The sequence below is a fragment of the Oenanthe melanoleuca genome, chromosome 26 (assembly GCF_029582105.1).
Source record: "Oenanthe melanoleuca isolate GR-GAL-2019-014 chromosome 26, OMel1.0, whole genome shotgun sequence".
Classification (NCBI taxonomy): domain Eukaryota; kingdom Metazoa; phylum Chordata; class Aves; order Passeriformes; family Muscicapidae; genus Oenanthe; species Oenanthe melanoleuca.
Window position 1 is genome coordinate 247,172 of NC_079359.1, and position 9,426 is coordinate 256,597.

At 58.5% G+C, this 9,426-nt stretch overlaps 1 protein-coding gene across 3 annotated transcripts; it reads left to right on the forward strand.

Moving 5' to 3' along the window:
- The first annotated feature begins 392 nt into the window (after positions 1 to 392).
- RHOC (ras homolog family member C) lies at positions 393 to 9,093 on the forward strand. 3 transcript variants are annotated; one of them, XM_056511637.1, is made up of 6 exons: positions 393 to 610; positions 1,765 to 2,029; positions 7,232 to 7,389; positions 7,612 to 7,732; positions 8,001 to 8,131; positions 8,268 to 9,093. In XM_056511637.1, exons 2-6 carry the CDS (start codon positions 2,008 to 2,010, stop codon positions 8,439 to 8,441), a joined length of 606 nt encoding a protein of 201 aa, XP_056367612.1. In that variant the 5' UTR covers positions 393 to 610; positions 1,765 to 2,007; the 3' UTR covers positions 8,442 to 9,093. The 3 variants fall into 3 exon arrangements, with proteins under 3 accessions (XP_056367612.1, XP_056367615.1, XP_056367613.1); XM_056511640.1 differs by having other exon boundaries at positions 1,765 to 1,989; XM_056511638.1 differs by lacking the exon at positions 1,765 to 2,029.
- The last annotated feature ends 333 nt before the right edge of the window (positions 9,094 to 9,426 follow it).

Here is a 9,426-nt window from a genome sequence, read left to right on the forward strand (position 1 = left end):
CTCGGCAGCCGGAGCCCCCCGTGCTCCTGGGGTCACTTCAGTGCAGAGCACAGCACGGCACAGCCCCTGGGCAGGGGACCCTGGGGACACGGAATGTCCCTGAGCCCCTGAGCCTGGCACGGTGAGAAGGGGCTCTGCTCTGACCCGGCACAGGGATTTGGGGCACCGCAACCCCTCCCGGCAGCCGGGGCCGCCCCCTCCCCACCTGGCACAGGGAACCTGAGACGGCAGAACGCCCTGGGGGCGTCCGGGGGCTCTGGGAAACACCGGGACGGTCCCGCGAGTTCCGGAGCCGGGCGGGGGGCAGCGCTGGAAGGGCTCGGCACGGCTCGGCTTAGCACGGCACTGCTCGGCACAGCCCAGCACGGCTCGGCACAGCCCATCACTGCTCGGCACAACCCCGCACGGCTCGGCGCAGCCCGGCACAGCCCCGCGCTCCCGCTCCGCCCTCGGCACAGCCCCGCACGGGGCGGCGCCCGGAGCTGCGCGGCGGGGCCGGAGCTGGAGCCGGGCGGGGATCGGGCTGTGGAGCTGGAACGGGCTCTGCAACGGGGATCGGGCTCCGGAGCGGGGCCGAAGCAGGAGCAGGACGGGGTGGCGGCGGAGAGAGGTGCGGGGTCTGGGGGAGCCGAGTGGGGCGTGGGGATTGGGGTCCGGGCTGGAGGGGGCGGCTGGGGAGGGGGACACTGGTGGGGCGGTGGGCACTGGTGGGGAGTGGGGCCAGAGCTGGGATCGGGGGAAACTGAAGTCTCGATTGCTGGTTGTGTTTGGGTCTAAGTGGCGGAGTCTGGAGAGACAGGACTTGGTGGTTACTGGGGGTGCTTGGGGGAATTGGGATCGGGTTTTACTCGTAGGGTTTGGAGGAACTGAGATCTGGGGTTACTCGTGGGGCGTGGGGTCAGTGGTTCTGGTAAGGTGTGGGCTCCAAGGTAGGGTTCCTGTGGGGTCAGTGCAGGGTTGGGGAAGGGGCCCAGCCGGCTGCCGGGTGGGGTGGGTGTGCCGGGGTGGGTGGGGGAGTCTGGATGTGGTGAGGGGTGGGTCAGCTGCCCTCACTGCAGTTTGTCACCCCTGAGGGTCCCAAGTCCCGGCTGTCTCCCGGGCAGTGTTTGAGCAGGGATGAGCCTGGGGGGTGCTGCCCCATCCCACATCCCTCCCGACAGCCCCCACTCCAGCATGTACACTCCATGTACAGCCTTGCTCATGGAGTGACCGCTCTCTGTTTTCTTCAAAAAAAGGAAAAAAAAAGTTCCCTTTCCTTACTGCTGAGCTCATTCTTAAACATTTATATTAGGGGGGCTTGCGGGGAGGGGAAATAATTGTGTAATGTCTTAGGAGCAGGGGAGCATTCCAAAAGCATGACTGCGTGGCCTTTTCCAGCACGAGCAGTCTGGCAGCCAAGGCACAGTGGCCGCCAGCCTCCCTAAAGCCAGCCCAGGCTCTCGGGAGTGTGATCCCTGGGCTGGGGCAGGGCCTGCCTGAGCCCCCCATGCTGGCATTCCGGGAAAGTGTTCCAGTTCCTGGAGGCTGGCAGTGGTGGATTGCCTGGCCGTGTCTCATGGGGACCAGTTGCATTTTGTTTCTATTTTGCCGGGTGCTCTTGGTGTCCAGACAGTTTCAGTTTATGTCCAGCTCCTCCTCCTCAGCTCAGGTAGAGACTCTGCGTGAGATTTTGTGGACTTTCTCTTGCATCCAGGCTCCTGACAGCTACAGCTTCTCTGGGGAAAACATAAGTGGAAAATAAGCCAAGTCCCTGTCTTCCAACAGGTTATCAGGAGCGTTTAACCAGGCTCACCTCCCACCTTGCCGTTTGCCCTGGAGAGGCACTGACATGAAAAGTGAGGAATTGTATTAGCGAGCATTGATCGGCGCTGGGGCAGGCAGGCATTACACCAGTCTGGGCATCTGCTGGGATTGTGGAGTGGTGTTTGGAGCTTTCAGCACGACCCTTGCACTGCCGTGAGGCTGGGAAGGCTGTCACTGCTGCAGGAGGTAAAATAAGAACATGGCATGATGTCCTTTGGAAAAGGAGGTAAGGGCAGGCAGCTTTTCTCACAATGCTCAGACACTTGTGGTCTGAGCTTTGTTTAAGCTTTCAAATTCTTCTGTTTCAAGTTCCATTCTCTGTTTTGCTTGTGGATGGTTTTTGTGGGATTTAGCAATGAAAATGAAGCAGCCTGGACACTCTGGGTCTGGGTCTGGACAGTTGCCCTTTGCCTCTGGAGTGTGTGTTAAGCCCATCCTGCCTGGTTGTGCCCAAAGAACATCTCTAAAAACATGGGTGAGGTCTAAACTGGAGTGCTGGGTTGAGCTCCTGTTTTGAGGCTCACTTGTTGTTTGGATGTAGCAGGTCTGGAGGTCTGAGGAAGGTTTCAGGAGCTCCCTCAATGGTGACACAGCCGTTTTCCTTGGTGCTGGGTGGGTCTGGCAGCAGAGGCAGCGAGCAGGAGGCTGGGGGCAGTGGGCAGTAGTGGTGAGGGTCAGCCCTGGGTGTCAGGGCTGAGGGCTGGTGTGCTGCACAGACTGCACAGCTCAGCCAGCCTGGGGGCTGCACAGGCAGGAAATTACAGATTCTGCTTTGCCAGAGCCAGCATTGGATGGTCTGGAGCTGTGGTCTGCCCAGGAGCCCAAGCTCTGCCCTGCGCATTTTATTTCCCCATAGAATTGCTGTTTGCTTCCAGCCCTTTTTGGAAATTTTTTTCTCCTTTCAACCTTAATGATTCTGTGATTCTGTAGTTAGAGTCCCTCTGGTGCTTGCAGCAGTGGCTCAGACTCTTGTCCTGTCCTGCCTTGGCCATGGCTTCGATGTCTCAGCAAATCCCCTCAGTGGGCGTTCCTGTGGGGCTTTAATTTGGAAGTTTACTTTCTTTATCATTGTAGTGAGTCCAAACTGCTGAAACCATTTCTGTGTGGTCACACCAGGCCCCACAGCACTGGGGTATCCCTGGGGGGGGTGTCCCTGCCGAGAGGCTGCTCCCAAGCACACCTCTTCCCAGATTTCAGAGCTGTGCCTCTGGCCAGGGCTGATCCCTGGTGTGACCGGTCTGACCGGGGTGGGGCCCTCAGCAGTGCTGGGGAATTTCTGTTGTAGAACAAAACCCCTCTGTTGCTCTGGGAGTCGAGTCTGGCCAAGGAGGTTCATTGAAAGATTTCTGTCCCTGGTTGGAGTCCTTCACAGCATTAACATCTTTCTCTGCTATTCCTGAGTCTCTGTAGCAGACACTGGATGATGGACACATCCTGCTGCCAGAGGAATTCCCCATATCCTGCTCAGCAGGAACTTCACAATTTGAGGCACAAAGCTGGGAGAGACAGCAGCACAAGGGCTGCCCTGGAGCCTGGCTGATTTTATGGTGATGGCTTTAGAATAGTTGCTTGGAAAGTAGAACAGAGCAATTTGGGGTCATGTTGCAGCTTTTTGGTGAGCTGAAGGAGGTGCCTGCTCAGGGTTTGGCTGATGCTAGCAGTGGTGGCACAGATTAAACCCACAGCCATCCCCTGCAGCAGCAGCAGCTGGGATGGGCATGGCAGCCCTGTGGGTTTGGCAGTGGGAAATGCTGGCACACAGTCCCTGCTCCCTTTTGTTATCTCCATGGATGAGCAGGAGGCATCTCCAGCGGGGCCCTGCGAGTGCTGCTCACACCCAGAGCTGCCAGCTTGCATTGCCAGCGTGGGCTGGGCAGCACTGGCTGTAATTTGGGGTGCTTGGCCCTTGGCAGGGTTTAAAATCTCAATTTCCATGTCTGTTGTGGATGACTATTTACTTTTAATAATCTGGCCTGATGGCAGTTGTAGTAAAGCTAAACTCATATTATCATAGAATCCCAAAATGTTTTGGATTGGAAGGGACCTTAAAGATGATTTTGTTCCACCCCCTGCCCTGGACAGGAACCTTTTCCATTGTCCCAGGTTGCTCCAAGCCCTGTCCAACCTGGCCTTGACACTTCCAAAGATGGGGCAGTCACAGCTTCTCTGGGCAGCGTGTGCCATGGCCTCACCACCTTCTTAGGGAATAATTTATTCTGGAAGGAGCTCTGAGGTCTCCCTGGAGCCTTCTCTTCTCCAGGCTGAGCACCCCCAGCTCTCCCAGAGTAGAGGGGCTGCAGCAGCTCTGTGTTCTCCCTGGGCTGTTGCAGCTCTGCAGGTGGGTCTCACCTTGGGGCTCAGGGGCAGAACCCCCCTGCTCTGCTGCCCAGGCTCAGGGATCAGCCCAGCACAGGGGATTCTGGGCTGCTGTGTCATGTTGAGCTTCTCATCCACCAGCACCCCCAAGTCCTTCCTCTCAGCGCTGCTCTCACTTCATTTTTTTTGTACTTGGGATTGCCCTGCTTGTCTTCATGGAACTGCCTTCATGTTTTCCACTCTTTTTATCTGCTCATGATCTGGCAGCAGTGCAAAGAATCCTTGTCCTGGGGACTGGCCTCATCCTGCTGAGCAGCAGAGCATCCCCTGGCAAGGAGGCTCATCTCTCCTGGAGCAGGGAGCTGCTGGCATCTGGTACTGGTGCTGTGCCAGCTGCTGGGCCAGGGCATGGGGGGGCAGCCACAGACCCCTGGGGCTCGCAGCCCTTCCAGCCTCCTCGCCCTGCTCACAGAGCACAGCAGCTCTGCATTAGTAATGGGCTATTTCTGGATGGCTCTCCTGAGTAATGGAATGGATTGTGCAGAGATTTTGGGTGGGGATAGTGCCTCTGCCCTCTGAGTCACCACTGGGCATCACGCCGGGCTCGGAGCCGGGTCAGGCCGTGGGAAGGAGCTGTGCTGTGCTCAGCACAGGGACTGAGCTCAGCCTGGGCTCTGCTGGGCCCTGGCAGGGCAGGGCAGGGTGGGCAGGGCAGGGTCCAGCAGGAGCAGTGACCCTCAGTTGGATTTTGGTTCCAATCCAGTGTCTGCAGGTGGGCAGGGCAGGTCCTGGCTCCATCTGAGAATGGGTGTTTGTGTCCTTGGGCTTCTGCTGCTGCTTGGCTGCAGATGTTGGCATCTCGTGGTGCTGTGGGTTAGATATTGACACGGCCCAAACCCCCTTTCCTCTTGGAGATGTGGGGTCACAGAGCAGGCTATTGTGTTTTGCTGTGGGCAGAGAAGCCTGTGTCCAATAAACAGACTTTTTTCTCCCTGAGCTCTCCTTTTTCTGTGCTGTGGACACACTGCTGGAGAGAGGATGAGCCTTGGGGCAGACAGGAAGGATGGCTTGCAGCAAAGGTTGGACTTGAGCATCTTGGAGGGCTTTTCCAGCCTTAATGATTCCGTGGGATTGTGGGTTTACCTGGCCCAGCTGGGACAGGCAGGAGCAGCAGGGCATGGGGAATTGGGCCAGGAGCTGTTTCCCTCTCCATGCTCAGCACTTGCCTCCCTAAAAAGTGCCCCTGGTTCCTAAAAGGGACCCTTTGGAGCACCTTTTGCTTTTTTTCTCTGACTTCAGTGTGGCACAGATGTTCTCACCTTCCTGTGGACATGCTGCTCCACTGGGATGTGTGCCTGACACCAAGGATCCCAGCTGAGGAACGTCACATCCCCCAGATGCAGCCCTTGATTCTCACTCTTCTCACCTTACAAGTGCCAGCTTTCTATTTCTGTTAACAGCTCCAGAGCGCTCAGCAGTCATGAACTCGGCTTGTGAGCCAAAATGCTTGGAACCTACAAAGATCCATGGCTACAGCAGGGTCTGGTCTGGGGATGGGTGAAAACTCTCTCTTTTGCCCAAAACTTTGGGCAGTTTGATGTGTGAGATGGGGAGGTTCCCCGGGATCTGTGTGACAGGCAGGTCTGCAGCCTGCCTTTGGAATGTGAGTCAGCCATTCAGGCTCATTTCTTAAGCCTTCACTTGCAGCTAATTCTGATGCAGCTGGACTCCTGTTTTACCCTTTTCCTCCCTTTTCTGTTGGCACAGGGTGAGGATGGGATCACAGGGGCAGGGACAGTTTCCTGGCCTTTGTTAAGGCTCAGTTTGAGTGCCCTGGTTAAAGGCCAGGCCTGTGATGTTCTGGCCTTCCCAAGGTGATCCCAGTGATGCTGGAGTGATCCCAGCATGATCCACTCTCACTGCTTGCAGCTCAGTGCATCAACACTGGTGTGTGTGTCCTTCCCACAGGGTTCATTCCTGTGAACCTGCCCCAGGGAGGATGGCTCCTTCCCACCCTGCTGCCTGGGCAGGGGTTTAGAGAGGGATTCAGCTGAGGGGAAAAGTGTGGAACATCCCTACCTTCAGGAGAGGTTTCCCCCAGAGCAGTGTGAATTTTCAGGGGTTAAGGATCTCTGCAGGAGCAGGGAGCTGGTGATGTGCTGAAGGCAAGGAGTGGGTCAGGCTCTTTAGACTGGGAATCTGGGGATGGAAAAGAGATTTTAGTCACAAGGTTGGGGAGGTATGTGATCCCACCATGGATTTTCTCATGGCTCATTCAGAGGCTGTGCAAGGCATTCTGTGGCATTGTCCTGGCTGGTTCAGCTGCAAACCCCTTTTGAAAATGAGGGATGCAAAGGCACAGTTCCCTTGCAGAGCTGCATCATTTTCCCTCGAGGCAGAAAGTCTCCTGCTTTGTGCTTGGGTTTCAGCCCTGTTTGCTGAGTGATGCCTGGCTCTTCTCCTGCTGCCAGTGCTAGTGGCTCCCTGGGTTCTGTGGCAAAGGCTCGTTTTCCAGACAGGCTGGGATGGGGCCAGCCCAGTGCTGGCTGCCAGGCACTCATCCTGCTTGCCCAGACCTCCAGGAGCTTGGCTTGGCATGTTCCAGCTCTGGTCAGATTATTTGGGGTCTGGTGAGTGTGCTGGGGTGAAACCCCTGAAGAATCTATAGTTTAAAATAAACCCAGAATGTGCATGCAACTCTGAGATTGTCTAAAATCCTGGTTACCTGGGTGGTAAGCAGGTAGCACAGCAAAGCCAGGGAGGGTTGGATGTCTGGGGAAGGCAGAGGGGTTTGTCACCTCCCTCGAGGTCCCTGCCTGCAGCCACCAGCCACAGCTGGGATGGTTCTCCCAGCCACAGAAGCAGTGCTGGGTGTAAATGGCCCCAGTCAGGCCAGGTCTGTGGTGCCCATGAGCTGATGTGTGTGGGAGCTGGAGGGGAGTCTGGCAGAGGGCTGGGGGAGCCTCTGACCTGTCTGTCCCTGGCTGCTCACAGTGGGATGTGCCCAGCTGTGTCTGGCATCTCCCAGGCCGTTGTGCACAGGAGTTTGGGGGGCCAGGAGCGTGAGCTGCCCGTGCTGCTGTGTCCTGCTCACCTGCTCGTGTCCCCACAGCGATGGCAGCCATCAGGAAGAAGCTGGTGATCGTGGGAGATGGTGCTTGTGGGAAGACGTGCCTGCTGATCGTGTTCAGCAAGGACCAGTTCCCCGAGGTGTACGTGCCCACCGTGTTCGAGAACTACATTGCTGACATAGAGGTGGATGGGAAGCAGGTGAGTTCCATGGCCATTGCCACCTCGTGGTGCTAGGCTGGCAGTGCCACCCCCAGGGCTGCTGCCAGGAGTGCTCTGTGTGCTTGGGTGCCTCACGGCTCCGGCATTTCTGGGTCACCCTCAGCCTGCTCCGGTTTGAGGAAGAAACAGCCGTACCTGAGGAAGATAAATGTGTAACTCGTGGCCTGCAGAGCCACTGAGCCGTGTCCTTGTGCCTGTCAGGTGGAGCTGGCCCTGTGGGACACAGCAGGGCAGGAGGACTATGACAGGCTGCGGCCGCTCTCCTACCCCGACACTGACGTGATCCTCATGTGCTTTTCCATCGACAGCCCGGACAGTCTTGGTAGGACAGGGGTTCCCAAAGGACTGGGTGCTGCTGCTGAGCCCCCTGGGGTCTGGGGAGCCCCCATGCTGCCCCTGGAGGGTGCCAGAGCCATCCCTTCACCCCTGGCTGTGTGTGCGCTTCAGGGAGATGCTGGGAGGTGGTGGGAGAGGAGGAGGCTGTGGGGTGAGCTCTCCCTGCCCCAACGGGGAGAGCTTGGGGCTGGTTGTTGTGAGGAGGCTGTGGGACAGCAGCCCCTCAGCTCACAGGATCCCCTGTGTGCTCCTAGAGAACATCCCTGAGAAGTGGACACCGGAGGTGAAGCACTTCTGCCCCAGCGTGCCCATCATCCTGGTGGGGAACAAGAAGGACCTGCGGCACGACGAGCACACGCGGCGGGAGCTGGCCAAGATGAAGCAGGTGGGGCAGCCCTGGGTGCCCCAGGCAGCAGTGCAGCTCTGCCCAGCCCAGATCCTGGCTGGGAGGGTTGTATGCCCCAAGGGCAGTGCTGTGTGTTCCGGCAATGTTCCCAAACGCTGTTTTTGCTGCTTCCCAGGAGCCGGTGAAGCCAGAGGAGGGGAGGGACATGGCCAACAGGATCAATGCCTTTGGCTACCTGGAGTGCTCGGCCAAGACAAAGGAGGGGGTGCGGGAGGTGTTCGAGATGGCCACGCGGGCCGGCCTGCAGGTGCGCAAGAGCAGGAGGCGCCGGGGCTGCCCGCTGCTGTGAGCCCTGTGCCCTGTGCCTTGTGCCCTGTGCCCTCCCTGCCCTGTGCCCTGTGCCCACCCTGCCCTGTGCCTTGTGCCCTTGCTGCCCTGCCCTCCCTGCCTGCCCTGCCCTGCCCTGCCCGGGAGGCAGTGCTGGCACAGCCCCAGGAGCCTGTGGGGCACTGCCAGCCTGAGCCCTTGGCACAGAGCTGTCCCCAGGCTGTCCCTGCTCTGTTTGGGGCTGGTGCCTTCAGAGCCCGATGCTCTCCGTGCGTCAGATGCTGCTGTCACTGCCCTGGTTTGGACTGAGCTCCCTGGTTCTGCCTTCCCCTGGGCATTGCTGTGCTGCTTGCTCTCCTTCCCCGGCTCGGGGCAGGTGCCACAGGAGCAGGAGGTGCCGGTCACAGCTCACTTGTGGCTCTGCCAGGCCCTTGGTGGCTCTGCCTCTCTCCTGGCCGTGCAGGCGGCACACACGGTGTCACAGACTTGCTGGGCAGCCTTAGCCCTGCCTGTGAGCAGAGCTGGGCTCAGCTGCTGCCAGCAGCTCTCCCTCCTCCCGGGACGTGTGCCCAGCTCTGCTGCCTCCAAGTCTGCCTTGGTCGTGGACTTGGCAGCACTGAGCCCAGCTGCATAATTGGGAGAATAAATGCAAACCAGTATTTTGGTAATTGTAACTTTGCTGGTGTGGTGTTCCTTTGGCTCTCCTTCATGCCCCTCGCTGCTCCAGGCTCCTGCTTGGGGCTCGGGGCTGCAGGGTGGGCACTTGCCTGGCCCCAGCCCCTCTTCCCTGAGCTGTTGGAGGATCAGGGCTCAGGACCTTGTGCTTGCCAAAGAGCCAGGGTGCAGTTCCCATGGGAAGGGCCAGCAGGAGCTTCCCAGCTGTAGCCAGCCCCTGGGTGATGGGCACTGCCATCACTGCTGGAGCCTCCTGCCTCTGGAGCAGGTCAGGGCAGGGCTGCAGTGAGCCTGGTGCTGCTCCAAAGCCCTGTCTGTGTAAATAAGGCCCA

Excerpts from the sequence above, each read along its gene's own strand:
- RHOC (XM_056511637.1), top strand. The coding sequence starts at position 2,008 with ATGATGTCCTTTGGAAAAGGAG. Across the intron at positions 7,390-7,611 it reads TAGAGGTGGATGGGAAGCAG|GTGGAGCTGGCCCTGTGGGA; the intron begins GTGAGTTCCATG and ends TGTGCCTGTCAG. Across the intron at positions 8,132-8,267 it reads AGCTGGCCAAGATGAAGCAG|GAGCCGGTGAAGCCAGAGGA; the intron begins GTGGGGCAGCCC and ends GCTGCTTCCCAG.